Source organism: Nothobranchius furzeri, chromosome 12 (assembly GCF_043380555.1).
Source record: "Nothobranchius furzeri strain GRZ-AD chromosome 12, NfurGRZ-RIMD1, whole genome shotgun sequence".
Classification (NCBI taxonomy): domain Eukaryota; kingdom Metazoa; phylum Chordata; class Actinopteri; order Cyprinodontiformes; family Nothobranchiidae; genus Nothobranchius; species Nothobranchius furzeri.
Window position 1 is genome coordinate 71,073,083 of NC_091752.1, and position 15,436 is coordinate 71,088,518.

At 51.3% G+C, this 15,436-nt stretch overlaps 1 protein-coding gene across 2 annotated transcripts in view; it reads left to right on the forward strand.

Moving 5' to 3' along the window:
* Window positions 1-865: 865 nt before the first annotated feature.
* Window positions 866-15,436, forward strand: part of LOC107395170 (serine/threonine-protein kinase BRSK2) — a 31,075-nt gene continuing 16,504 nt past the window's right edge. For both annotated transcript variants that reach the window (XM_015974479.3, XM_015974480.3), the window contains exons 1-5: window positions 866-990; window positions 4,234-4,328; window positions 12,084-12,169; window positions 12,259-12,399; window positions 14,893-15,009. In XM_015974479.3, the coding sequence (XP_015829965.3) occupies window positions 903-990; window positions 4,234-4,328; window positions 12,084-12,169; window positions 12,259-12,399; window positions 14,893-15,009 (527 nt within the window). In that variant the 5' untranslated portion in view covers window positions 866-902. The remainder of the gene's footprint in view (window positions 991-4,233; window positions 4,329-12,083; window positions 12,170-12,258; window positions 12,400-14,892; window positions 15,010-15,436) is intronic.

The following is a 15,436-nucleotide window of genomic DNA, read 5'->3' on the forward strand; positions in this document are numbered from 1 at the left end:
ATGCAGAGAGGAGGAGGAGGAGGAGTGTGAGAGGAAGAAAGCGGAGCAGCGGTGAGGACATCCCGGCGCTGATAGGAGCTTTTCCACCAGACAGCCTGCACCTTTGGTTCTGACGGAAGCAGGTTGGTTCTGGTTCTGGATCCAGACCGGCCGGGCAGGAGGAGGAGGAGGAAGAACACTAGAGAGAGGCAGCAGAGTCGCCAGCTGAGGATGCTGCTTGTTGTTTCCAGGAACAGGATCCACAATCGGCCCGAGTTCTGATCTTGAAGCCGTCCCGAACCGGATCTGGTGTGGTTCGGCCTACCCGGAGGCTGTTTGCCCCCCCAACCCCTTCCGCTCCTCTTTTTCCTGATGCAGGACCGGGGAGGGGGCGAACCAAAGTGTGACCGGATATTGGAAAACCCATCTGGAGCTGCTGGGATAGCAGCGGGATCTGATCCGAACCGAACTGGGACTCGGGACATGCTGGAGCTCTGGGGGAAGTAAGGAGGTGTGGGGGGCTCCAGGTGCTGATCTGAGACCGGATCCAACCGGGATGTTCTGACTCGGGTCATCTGAAACTCTGTTCCATCAGACTTCCGGTCCAACCCTGCAGGAGATCGTGCTCCACTTTTAGGATCAGTCCGGTTTCCGTTCTGAGTTATCTGTTTGATGTGAGTCGACTCGCCGGTCCTCCTCCCCCCACCCCACCCCCCTCCAGGCCCATTCAGGGACCGGCTGGTGGAGGGGAGTAGCCTGCAGGGCCCGGCTTTGGATCACGACCACCTCCTCCTATCCAGGAGCGTGTGACGCCGTCATGCACGGAGCAGCAGCGAGCACGTTTTTCATCCTCCTCGTTTAACGAAGAAAGACCCCCCCCCCCCCCCCCCCCCAAGCTCCACCCCGCACGCGCGCACGGAAAGATGAGCAGCAAGGAGCTCACAGGGGGCCAGTCCACTCAGTACGTGGGTCCATACCGGCTGGAGAAGACCCTCGGGAAAGGACAGACAGGTGAGTCTGCAACACACACACACACACACACACACACACACACACACACACGCACGCACGCACACACACACACACACATCATGTGGTAAGCTCCTCCTTGTCTCCCTGGTTCTGTGTTGCTCTGGGACCCAAATCAGTTTAATATTTTCCAAATTTCCTTTAGTTTCTTTTCCAAAAGTGTCCTAGAATCTAAAGTTGTAGTGGAGTAAAGGCAGTTTGGGGTGGCTGATGTACCAAAAGTCTTTACTGCCTTCATGCTGTAACTACTGCTGGGAAAAGCTGGTCTAACACGTCATAAACAAGACACGCCCCCTCTTGTATGTCCCAGTCACTGCCCAGCAAACATTCAGACGTTTAATGACAGTTAAAACAACGTCAAACCCACACGTTTCGTCATGGTTGAGAAACAGTTCCAGGGATACGATGTCGTCGTGACGATGTTTGCTCAGCAACATGTAAACGTTGGTCGTGGTCAGTGGCTGACGGGCCATTGGATTACTAGCTGCTAGCGTTAGAGCTACAGCTAATGCTAGCTGAAGTTGCTGCTAATGCTAGCCCAATCAAACGCTAACGCTAGCCTGAGCTAGTGCTAATGCTAGCTCAAGTTACTGCTAATGCTAGCCCAAATGATAAATGATAAATGACCCGCACTTGTATAGCACCTCTCAGAGGAAGAACTCCAAAGCACTTTATACTAACGTGTATCATTCATCCATTCACACACTGATGGTGATGAGCTACGATGTAGCCACAGCTGCCCTGGAGCACACTGACAAGCAAGCAAATGCTAATGCTAGGCTGAGCTTCTGCTAATGCTAGCTCAAGTTACTGCTAATACTAGCCCAAGCAAATGCTAATGCTAGCCTGAGCTACTGCTGACTCAAGCTAATGCTAGCCTGAGCTACTGCTAATGCTGGCTCAAGCTAATGCTAATGCTAGCCTGAGCTACTGCTAATGCGAGAAACAAAGAAAGAAAGAAAGAAAGAAAGAAAGAAAGAAAGAAAATGATCTTTTATATAGCGCCTCTTAAGATAAAAACCGTGAGGCGCTTCATGTCAACAATAAAACTATTAAAGAACAAAAAATATTTTTTTTTAATTTTCTAAAATATTTTCTAAATGAGAAAATAAAGCCTGAGCTAATGCTAACAGTGGCTTAACGGTGCCTTGGAAGTTGTTATTTCCGAGATGTAGCCGGAAATAACGCAATGAATTGGGAATTCTTAGCTGTGAGCTCGTAGGTTTCAGAGGACCCCGAGATCCCAAATTTAAAGATGGCTACTCCCAGTGCTACCAGGAAGTAGTTATCGTCTTTATTTTTTTTTTATGATTTATATGTTCTGTTTTCTTCTTTTTGCTCTTTAACAGCACCGGTAAGTTGTTTATTGTTGTTATCAATAGTTGCGTTGCTGAAAAATGTAACGTTGTCGCCAGAGTTGACCGGTGTTGATGGTTTTTTCTTTTCCTGGCGTTTTTATATTTACATTTGTTTTGTGATGTTTCTCTGCTCGTTTGCGGAAACAGTCGAAGGGCGTGTGTGTCACGATTATTAAGATGCAGAGAGTACTTGGTTACATAATTGTTTTGGTTTAGTGCTCAACAACACTGGTGGCATCCTTTTTTTTAGTTGGATGCTGGAATGCAGAACTAGCCTGTTACGTAATTTACTGCTCCGAAATTCTGAGTTTCGACGACAACTGGAACGCACGATGAGCTTCTGCTGATTCCGGCTCAAGCTACTGCTAACGCTAGCCCAAGCTACTGCTAACGCTAGCCCAAGCTAATGCTAATGCTAGCCTGAACTACTGCTAATGTACCTGTTGGAGAGGAAAACAACAAAGGATGTTGGAGCACCACTCACATTCCAGAATTCACTGGGAATATCCAGAGTACGGGGTTCACGAGTGAGGAAAGACGCAAGATTGTTAGGTGGATTGATGTTTAGTCTACAGTAATGCAGGTGTTATACCGGATTGTCGTATTCATAGCTCTCGACTTACCGGTGGATCTACGTTCCTACCCTCACCCATGGTCACAAGCTTTGGGTAGTGACCCAAAGAACGAGATCGCGGACACGAGCGGCCAAAATGAGTTTTCTCTGCAGAGTAGCTGGGCTGTCCCTTAGAGAAAGGGTGAGTAGCTTGGTCATTCGGGAGGGGCTCGGAGTAGATGTGCTGCTCCTCCACATCAAGAAGAGCCAGTTGAGGTGGCTTGGGCATCTGGTCAGGATGCCTCCCTGGTGAGGTTTGCCAGGCACGTCCAACTAGGATGAGACCGTAAGGAAGATCCAGGACACGGTGGAGGTACTATGTCTCTCAGCTGGCCAGGGAACGCCTTGGGATTCTCCCGGAGGAGCTGGCCCAAGTGGCTGGGGAGAGGGAAGTCTGGGCCTCCCTGCTGAGACTGCTGCCCCCACGACCCGACCCAGGAGAAGCGATTGAAAATGGATGGATTCCAGATAGATTCAGAGATTGTTATTGTTGTCCTCTTCCTTGTCCACCACTGACCCCCCCACCCCTCGGGCCATCGTCCACAAACTCACCTCCTAGATCTTCCTTAAACCGCTGCTTCACAACCCTCCAGACACTCTCTTCAGTCCTCCTTCTCCCACAACCCCCCAGCGCCACGGATATCGGCCAGCTGGTGTCGTTCTTCACCAATGTGTCTCCCCCTGGACCCACAACACACACACACACACACACACACACACACACACACACACACACACACACACACACACGCGCACACACACACACACACACACACACACACACACACACACACACACACACACAGACAAACACACACACACACACAGACAAACACACACACACACACACACACACATACAGACAAACACACACACACACACACACACACACACACACACACACACACATACAGACAAACACACACACACACACACACACACACACACACACACACACACACTCAGAACACAGATTTAGCGTCACAGACCCTTTGGGGCAAATGCACCTCATTCAATACTCATGTCTTGGCGGAGTGGGCGGGGCCATTTGGTAATCAGGACCATTTGAGTCCCATCAAAGTTTCATGTGTTACAAAGAAGCTCAAAGAACCGTTTCAATAATGAATAATTAAAATAAAAAAGTATTTTATTTCACCAAAACATTCGTTGTTGTTTTTAGGTCTTTAAAAATCGCGCTGTAAAATGATTCCTTGTGTCTTTGTAACAAAAATAAACCAGAATGTTGTTTTCCAGGGCTGGTGAAGCTGGGCGTCCACTGCATAACGGGGCAGAAGGTGGCCATAAAGATTGTGAACAGAGAGAAGCTGTCTGAATCGGTTCTGATGAAGGTACGGTCCTCGTTTCTTCACGTTTGTGTGGTTGGATGAAAGTCCCGGCTGCAGGAGGAGCCGGGTCAGGGTGCTGTAACATGAGACTGCTGAGTGTGGACTCTGCTCCTCTAGACAACAGGACTGCTCATCAGGACGCCTGCAGCAGAAATAAAACTCCTTCCAGTTCTCCTGGAGCGTATGTGGGCTGGGGGCGGGGGCTGTTTGGGCATCACCGTTAAGCCGAGCAGCTCTGGAGCGTTTCTGCGTAAAATAACATGAATTATTATCAGATGTGTTTTAGCTACAATCACAAGAAACGACATGATTCACCTGAAAGAGAGAGAGTGGTCTGACTCAGGTACTGTGGTTAAAAAATAAAACATAAATACATGAAAAGGTTTTTTATCCAACTTGGCAGAGCCCGGACCCTGCTCTTCAGGACTGAAACGGTACAGATTTTATTACAGATCTAATTAAATCAGTTTAAAACATCATTAACTAATCATTTAATATAATTATTGAAGTCATGGATAATTAATTCATGTGTTTTGTGGATTTGGTGACGCGCTTGACCGTGTCCGGGGGAGTCCTGTGGGGGTACGGTGGGGTGGAATCTGTTCTCCAGGTCAGGGGCCAGGTCCAGTCCGAGTTCATCTGGGGTCGTGTTCACGAGTGAGGGAAAACTGGAGCGTGAGATGGACAGGAGGAAATGTGCTGCGTCTGCAGTGATACGGGCGTTGTACCGGTCTGTCGTGGTGAAGAGAGAGCTGAGTCAGAAGGCGAAGCTCTCGATTTACCGGTGGATCTACGTTCCTACCCTCACCTATGGTCACGAGCTCTGGGTAGTGACCGAAAGAACGAGATCGCGGATACAAGCGGCCGAAATGAGTTTTCTCCGCTGTAGGGGTAGACCAATATCAGTCTGCCGATAAATCGGGCCGATTTTTACCGTTTTTTATACATCGGCCGATATTTGTCCTTAGTAAAGCCGATTTAAAGTCAGGCACATGCTCGGACAGCCCGGTGCTGAAGCAGAATTTAATTTGAGATTCATGTTCACTAATTACATCTGCATAATAAATACTCTAATTAACTTTATTTAGGTGTCCGACTTTAACACTGAGCGGTGAACAAAGTTAAGATTCACCAGGAAGTTAAATTCAAAAACAGATCCAGCTTCAGAAAGTTTCTGCATCGGCTGGTTTTCTTAGTGACATTTTAGCGTGAAAATAAGGTGGAAAATGTCTCAATATTGTCCCGAAAAATCTGCAACACATATCGGCCATCGGCTGACCGTGTCTCTTACATATCGGCCATCGGCTGACCGTGTCTCTTACATATCGGCCGTCGGCTGGCCGTGTCTCTTACATATCGGCCGTCGGCTGACCGTGTCTCTTACATATCGGCCGTCGGCTGACCGTGTCTCTTACATATCGGCCATCGGCTGGCCGTGTCTCTTACATATCGGCCATCGGCTCTTACATATCGGCCGTCGGCTGGCCGTGTCTCTTACATATCGGCCGTCGGCTGGCCGTGTCTCTTACATATCGGCCGTCGGCTGACCGTGGCTCTTACATATCGGCCGTCGGCTGGCCGTGTCTCTTACATATCGGCCGTCGGCTGGCCGTGTCTCTTACATATCGGCCGTCGGCTGACCGTGTCTCTTACATATCGGCCGTCGGCTGGCCGTGTCTCTTACATATCGGCCGTCGGCTGGCCGTGTCTCTTACATATCGGACGTCGGCTGACCGTGGCTCTTACATATCGGCCGTCGGCTGGCCGTGTCTCTTACATATCGGCCGTCGGCTGGCCGTGTCTCTTACATATCGGCCGTCGGCTGACCGTGTCTCTTACATATCGGCCGTCGGCTGGCCGTGTCTCTTACATATCGGCCGTCGGCTGGCCGTGTCTCTTACATATCGGCCGTCGGCTGGCCGTGTCTCTTACATATCGGCCGTCGGCTGGCCGTGTCTCTTACATATCGGCCATCGGCTCTTACATATCGGCCGTCGGCTGGCCGTGTCTCTTACATATCGGCCATCGGCTCTTACATATCGGCCGTCGGCTGGCCGTGTCTCTTACATATCGGCCATCGGCTCTTACATATCGGCCGTCGGCTGGCCGTGTCTCTTACATATCGGCCATCGGCTCTTACATATCGGCCGTCGGCTGGCCGTGTCTCTTACATATCGGCCGTCGGCTGGCCGTGTCTCTTACATATCGGCTGTCGGCTGACCGTGTCTCTTACATATCGGCCATCGGCTCTTACATATCGGCCGTCGGCTGGCCGTGTCTCTTACATATCGGCCATCGGCTCTTACATATCGGCCGTCGGCTGGCCGTGTCTCTTACATATCGGCCGTCGGCTGGCCGTGTCTCTTACATATCGGCTGTCGGCTGACCGTGTCTCTTACATATCGGCCATCGGCTCTTACATATCGGCCGTCGGCTGGCCATGTCTCTTACATATCGGCCATCGGCTCTTACATATCGGCCGTCGGCTGGCCGTGTCTCTTACATATCGGCCGTCGGCTGGCCGTGTCTCTTACATATCGGCCGTCGGCTGGCCGTGTCTTTTACATATCGGCCGTCGGCTGGCCGTGTCTCTTACATATCGGCCGTCGGCTGGCCGTGTCTCTTACATATCGGCCATCAGCTGGCCGTGTCTCTTACATATCGGCCATCGGCTCTTACATATCGGCCGTCGGCTGGCCGTGTCTCTTACATATCGGCCATCGGCTGGCCGTGTCTCTTACATATCGGCCATCGGCTGACCGTGTCTCTTACATATCGGCCGTCGGCTGGCCGTGTCTCTTACATATCGGCCATCGGCTCTTACATATCGGCCGTCGGCTGGCCGTGTCTCTTACATATCGGCCATCAGCTGGCCGTGTCTCTTACGTATCGGCCATCAGCTCTTACATATCGGGTGTTGGCTGGCCGTGTCTCTTACATATCGGCCATCGGCTCTTACATATCGGCCGTCGGCTGGCCGTGTCTCTTACATATCGGCCATCGGCTCTTACATATCGGCCGTCGGCTGGCCGTGTCTCTTACATATCGGCCATCGGCTCTTACATATCGGCCGTCGGCTGGCCGTGTCTCTTACATATCGGCCGTCGGCTGGCCGTGTCTCTTACATATCGGCCATCGGCTGGCCGTGTCTCTTACATATCGGCCATCGGCTCTTACATATCGGCCGTCGGCTGGCCGTGTCTCTTACATATCGGCCGTCGGCTGGCCGTGTCTCTTACATATCGGCCATCGGCTGACCGTGTCTCTTACATATCGGCCATCGGCTCTTACATATCGGCCGTCTGCTGGCCGTGTCTCTTACATATCGGCCGTCGGCTGGCCGTGTCTCTTACATATCGGCCATCGGCTGGCCGTGTCTCTTACATATCGGCCGTCGGCTGGCCGTGTCTCTTACATATCGGCCGTCGGCTGACCGTGGCTCTTACATATCGGCCGTCGGCTGGCCGTGTCTCTTACATATCGGCCGTCGGCTGGCCGTGTCTCTTACATATCGGCCGTCGGCTGGCTGTGTCTCTTACATATCGGCCGTCGGCTGGCCGTGTCTCTTACATATCGGCCGTCGGCTGGCCGTGTCTCTTACATATCGGCCATCGGCTCTTACATATCGGCCGTTGGCTGGCCGTGTCTCTTACATATCGGCCGTCGGCTGGCCGTGTCTCTTACATATCGGCCGTCGGCTGACCGTGTCTCTTACATATCGGCCGTCGGCTGGCCGTGTCTCTTACATATCGGCCGTCGGCTGGCCGTGTCTCTTACATATCGGCCGTCGGCTGGCCGTGTCTCTTACATATCGGCCGTCGGCTGGCCGTGTCTCTTACATATCGGCCGTCGGCTGGCCGTGTCTCTTACATATCGGCCGTCGGCTGGCCGTGTCTCTTACATATCGGCCGTCGGCTGGCCGTGTCTCTTACATATCGGCCATCGGCTCTTACATATCGGCCGTCGGCTGGCCGTGTCTCTTACATATCGGCCATCGGCTCTTACATATCGGCCGTCGGCTGGCCGTGTCTCTTACATATCGGCCATCGGCTCTTACATATCGGCCGTCGGCTGGCCGTGTCTCTTACATATCGGCCATCGGCTCTTACATATCGGCCGTCGGCTGGCCGTGTCTCTTACATATCGGCCGTCGGCTGGCCGTGTCTCTTACATATCGGCTGTCGGCTGACCGTGTCTCTTACATATCGGCCATCGGCTCTTACATATCGGCCGTCGGCTGGCCGTGTCTCTTACATATCGGCCATCGGCTCTTACATATCGGCCGTCGGCTGGCCGTGTCTCTTACATATCGGCCGTCGGCTGACCGTGTCTCTTACATATCGGCCATCGGCTCTTACATATCGGCCGTCGGCTGGCCGTGTCTCTTACATATCGGCTGTCGGCTGACCGTGTCTCTAACATATCGGCTGTCGGCTGACCGTGTCTCTTACATATCGGCCATCGGCTGGCCGTGTCTCTTACATATCGGCCATCGGCCCCTACATATCGGCCGTCGGCTGGCCGTGTCTCTTACATATCGGCCATCGGCTCTTACATATCGGCCGTCGGCTGGCCGTGTCTCTTACATATCGGCCATCGGCTCTTACATATCGGCCGTCGGCTGGCCGTGTCTCTTACATATTGGCCATCGGCTCTTACATATTGGCCGTCGGCTGGCCGTGTCTCTTACATATCGGCCATCGGCTGGCCGTGTCTCTTACATATCAGCCATCGGCTCTTACATATCGGCCGTCGGCTGGCCGTGTCTCTTACATATCGGCCATCAGCTGGCCGTGTCTCTTACGTATCGGCCATCAGCTCTTACATATCGGCTGTTGGCTGGCCGTGTCTCTTACATATCGGCCATCGGCTCTTACATATCGGCCGTCGGCTGGCCGTGTCTCTTACATATCGGCCATCGGCTCTTACATATCGGCCGTCGGCTGGCCGTGTCTCTTACGTATCGGCCATCGGCTCTTACATATCGGCCGTCGGCTGGCCGTGTCTCTTACGTATCGGCCATCAGCTCTTACATATCGGCTGTTGGCTGGCCGTGTCTCTTACATATCGGCCATCGGCTCTTACATATCGGCCGTCGGCTGGCCGTGTCTCTTACATATCGGCCGTCGGCTGGCCGTGTCTCTTACATATCGGCCATCAGCTGGCCGTGTCTCTTACATATCGGCCATCGGCTCTTACATATCGGCCGTCGGCTGGCCGTGTCTCTTACATATCGGCCATCGGCTGGCCGTGTCTCTTACATATCGGCCATCGGCTGACCGTGTCTCTTACATATCGGCCGTCGGCTGGCCGTGTCTCTTACATATCGGCCGTCGGCTGGCCGTGTCTCTTACATATCGGCCATCGGCTGGCCGGGTCTCTTACATATCAGCCATCGGCTCTTACATATCGGCCGTCGGCTGGCCGTGTCTCTTACATATCGGCCATCAGCTGGCCGTGTCTCTCACGTATCGGCCATCAGCTCTTACATATCGGCTGTTTGCTGGCCGTGTCTCTTACATATCGGCCATCGGCTCTTACATATCGGCCGTCGGCTGGCCGTGTCTCTTACATATCGGCCATCGGCTCTTACATATCGGCCGTCGGCTGGCCGTGTCTCTTACATATCGACCATCGGCTCTTACATATCGGCCGTCGGCTGGCCGTGTCTCTTACATATCGGCCATCGGCTGGCCGTGTCTCTTACATATCAGCCATCGGCTCTTACATATCGGCCGTCGGCTGGCCGTGTCTCTTACATATCGGCCATCAGCTGGCCGTGTCTCTTACGTATCGGCCATCAGCTCTTACATATCGGCTGTTGGCTGGCCGTGTCTCTTACACATCGGCCGTCGGCTGGCCGTGTCTCTTACATACCGGCCGTCGGCTGGCCGTGTCTCTTACATATCGGCCATCAGCTGGCCGTGTCTCTTACATATCGGCCATCGGCTCTTACATATCGGCCGTCGGCTGGCCGTGTCTCTTACATATCGGCCATCGGCTCTTACATATCGGCCGTCGGCTGGCCATGTCTCTTACATATCGGCCGTCGGCTCTTACATATCGGCCGTCGGCTGGCCGTGTCTCTTACATATCGGCCATCGGCATCAGCAATCAAAAAGTCAATATTGGTCGACCTCTTCTCTGCAAGTGGGGGAGGATTTGACCTGTAGTCACCTTAACAGCCTTTATTCACAGAAGTAGAATTCACATTTTTATGCTTATTTATTTTTATGTTTATTCGTTTAGCAGACGCTTTTATCCAAAGCGACGTACAATCTATAACCTATAGGGCATGTTGTGATCTGTGGGGGAAACCGGAGTACCCGGAGGAAACCCACGCATGCATGGGGAGGACACGCAACTCCACGCAGAAAGGCCGTAGCCGAGTTTCGAACCAGCATACTTCGTGCTGCGAGGCAACAGTGCTAACCACTGTGCCACCATCACATCCTACAGGACTGATGAGCTAACGGCTAGTCTTAACACAGCTCTTTTGACTTGTATTTTACTGACAGTTTCACAAAGGTTAAAGGACATTTACAGGAAAATGTGCAGCTTGGGTTGACGTTTTTGCAAACTCAGAAACTCTTTTCTTGCCAGATTTTCTTATATTTACCTGTTATCTGTCACCACATAATGTAGTGTGGGCGTGGCTTAACTTTAAATGCATCCCACCACGGGGCAGCCCCAGGGAGCCAATAATCAATGTCCCTGATGTGAAGGGAAAATCTATCCTGAGCTCATGTGTGTTTTAGGTCACAGAGCAGCTCCATGACCCGCTTCTGGGACCACAAAGTCTGACTTTTAAGACGCGTTTGGTTTTAAATGTCGTGACTATGAAAATCAGTCGGTATTTATTCCGTTAAAATATTCCCAGTTTGGAAAATCAGACAGAAGCTAAAGGCTAATCTAGCTAACAGGTAACCTGGAGTGGTGGTGCAAGTTATTCACTGCATCTACACACGTGCACGCACACACACACACACACACACACACACATATACACAAACATATACACACACACACACACACACACACACATGCGTACACACACATGCACACACACACACATATACACACACATACACACACACACACACACACATGCACACACACACACACATATACACACATATACACACACACACACATGCACACACACACACATATACACACATATACACACACACACACACACGCACACACACACACACACATATACACACATGCACACACACACACACATGCACGCACGCACACACACACATGCACACACATGCACGCACACACATATGCACACACACACGCACACACACATGCACACGCACGCATGCACACACACACACATGCACGCATGCACACACACACACACACACACATGCACGCACGCACACACACATGCACGCATGCACACACACACACACACACACGCACGCACACACACACACACACTTGTGGGACACCATCTTTATCTTTATGCAGCATCACAGGAACAAAAGTCTGATTTGAGCTTTTGCTGTGAAACCCTCGTCTGCTGACTAAAGATGACTAAAGATGACTCTAGCTGCACGATGAAGGAACCGTCTGAGGAATTTCTAGAAGCCTCTTCTGCTCTGTGTGCTAACCGACTCCCCCGTTTGCCTCCCTTCTCCCCTTTTTCTGCCTCACTCATCTGACATTCCCTCCTCTGTTGTTTGTAAGCTTCTCTTTTCTCTCCTACCCTCTGTCCACGTCTGTCCCTCCTCCTTTCTGCAGGTGGAGAGGGAAATAGCTATTCTTAAACTAATAGAGCACCCCCATGTTCTGAAGCTCTATGACGTCTATGAAAATAACAAATACCTGTAAGTAGCTCTGGCTCCTTGCTGCTTGCTGCTTGCTGATGACGAGCTGACCGAATCCCCGTTGTGGCTGATGACCATGTTTGTCTCAGGTATCTGGTGCTGGAGCACGTCTCTGGAGGAGAGCTGTTCGACTACCTGGTTAAGAAAGGTCGGCTGACCCCCAAAGAGGCCCGGAAGTTCTTCAGACAAATCATCTCTGCTCTGGACTTCTGCCACAGCCACTCCATCTGGTCTGTGAGAAGCTACAAACACATCCACTCTGGTCCTCCGAGCTTCTGCTCCTCTAGAATGTCTGTTTTTGTCTTTTGTTTATGGCTAAATCCATTCTGGGGACATTCTGCCGTGTTTATGTGTTGTTAAAGCCGGGACCACACGCTAGGTGTTCTGGCCATCGTGAAGGACAGCTTCGTGTCTCGCTGTGAGGACTCTAGCGAGGTGGCACACTCACGATCCAAGACTTCAGTGATCCAAACTGCACTACGGCTCGTTCTAGCGCGAACGTCACGAGCACACTAGCCAAAAGCACATCTGCTAAAAGCCGACAGATTCCCACGACAACAAGGATGAAAAGAGAAAACGGCGCCACCATGAACGGTTCAGCGGTCCAGGCGCTCCTACGTTTAGCCTTCACTTTTGCTGATGTTGCTAATGCTACTGTCGTATTGAAAACGCGTCACTACTTTTCTGCATCACTCCCTGGATGTATTTTCATTGGTCGATTGCAGACGGTGGTCGTAGGTTTTCAGAAGACTGGTGGAGGCTGAATCTGGTCATGAGGCTGTTGCAGCGCCAGTCACAAACCTGCAAATCCCCCTCGTGTTCGCTGTTGGTGTCAGGATTCTGTTCACAACGAGGGATTTTCCCACAGAGGCCGGAACATGGCCGACTTTCACGGGGGGGGGGGGGGGGGGGGGGGGGGCAGAGCGTACATTTCAGGGTAGTTTTACATCATATCTTAGGTGTGTTCTTGCTGTGTCTTTCTAATTCCATGCTTTCGTTCTTTTTAAACACAGAAACAGTTTTGTTTACCTGTTATTGACGCTACGGTTTCGCCGACGGCTGCCGGCTTCTTCAGGCTGACGCTGATGGTGGCGCGTCACTTCCTTCTCCGTTTATCTGCGGGCAGCAGAGGACGTTGTCGCCCTCTACTGCCCGCTCTCCCCTCTCCGACGATGCAGTCCCATGCGTGGGTGCTTAAGAGAAAACCATATAATGGACTGGGACAGCACACGGATCATAACCACCGAACAACAAAAATGCAAAAGATGGATCAAGGAAGCAATCGAGATAAGGCGACGTGGATGTGGGACCATGAACAGGGACGACGGAGTTTACACGCTGGACCACGCATGGGACTGCATCGTCGGAGAGGGGAGAGCGGGCAGTAGAGGGCGACAACGTCCTCTGCTGCCCGCAGATAAACGGAGAAGGAAGTGACGCGCCACCATCAGCGTCAGCCTGAAGAAGCCGGCAGCCGTCGGCGAAACTGTAGCTACAAACAGGTAAACAAAACTGTTTCTGTGTTTAAAAAGAACGAAAGCATGGATTTACATCATATCGTTATGACCGTCGCTGGTTAAAAACATTTCAGGGTAAGTGTTGCTGCCTGTGGAGCAGAAAGCATGCGATCTCGGCGCGAGGTCCTTCAGTTAATCCCATCGGGAGAACGCTGACGCCAGTTTTCTGCTGCTGTCGTTTCCGGATCTGCTCGGGGTCCAGTGCCTGCCGATGACATCATCACACTTTTCTCTTCAGTTCTTTCACGTAGGTTTCGGAAACAGGTTCGCTGTTTTGTTATTAAATTCATTTTTCTTTGTGCCTAAATGTTTTCAAGCGTGGCAACATAACTTCTGTAAGTCTTACTTCCTGCCAATCATTTAGTGTGATGTCACTGTCGACCAGAAGGAAACATGGCGCCCCCCAAAGACGCTAGACCCGCGCACCATGTACTTTAGACGTGATTTCTATGGTTATTTGGTACAAAGCGCCTGGACACCAGAGAATACGGAAAATACTACACACACTGTCTCTTTAAAGCAGCAATCCAGAGTTTTCCCTGTTTTAGAAGATCTGTAAAAGAGGAAGTCTTATTTTGAAAAGCTCAACCACCCACACCCACCACACTGTCCCATAGGCAAATATTGGAAATGTAAAATGGTCTAGGAAGGTCCCGCCTTTCTCGTGAACATAGAGCTATAATCACGCTTCTGTCCCCATGCAAGCTTCCGCTCAGCATCAGCCAATAGCGTTAGACACCTGCTGACGTGCACGTGCCTATCAGAGAGCGTGCACCAGTGCTTGAGCACGAACCCAGACGGATGCAGAGTAACGTGAGAATAATAAAAGTGTTTTTGCTCTGTCGGCTGGCTCGAGGTGCGGTCACAAACGAGAGGCATCCGTAAAAATGGAGGACGCCTTAAGGTGCAGTACACTTTTCATCCTCTAGATGGTGCTGTTGGAGAAAAAACTGATTAGCAATGGCTAGCCTTTCACACAAAACAGGTGTGGTGTCATTTTCGGTAGAACCGATGTTTGTCGGGTTCCTTTCTTCATGAACAACTTTAGAAACATGGTTTTAAAACGATTTTTAATGTGAAATCGTGTCTAAAACGGCTCAGATTTGGCTGATTAAAGATCAGGCAGCTCCTCCATTAGAGGAATAATTTTTATTAATAACAATGAAGGCATGGACATGAATTCTTGTCTTTTGTCCACATGTCCAGCCACAGAGACCTGAAGCCGGAGAATCTTCTCCTGGATGAGAAGAGCAACATCAGGATAGCGGACTTTGGGATGGCCTCGTTACAAGTGGGGGAGAATCTGCTGGAGACCAGCTGTGGGTGAGTTTTCACCTCTCATGGTGCAGAAATAAGAGAACTGATGCTCGTGCTGATCACCTGGAGCAGCCTACCTGTTCGGTCTCTGCTGTTCGTCGATGATGACTCATCGGGAGGAGGAAGGGATTAAATGACAACAGTAGGATGGGGTTATAATTTTCACCTGGGTTCACCGGAAACATCAGAAGGATAAATCCTGGCAGTGAGGAGCAGGACCGTAACGGAGAGATTTAAACACCGGTCCCTTCGAGAAACTGAGCTGGGAGCACGGGTGGGTGTTGGATCTGCACTGGTAGGAAAACCGCGCCAGGCCTAGGAAGCTGGCGAGGACAACACTGTTGAATATAAATGTTGGTAGGGACATTTCCCCGCTAGAATGATGCTAATACTACAGCTAATGTCCTTGTTGGATGAGAGGAAACCCACCAAG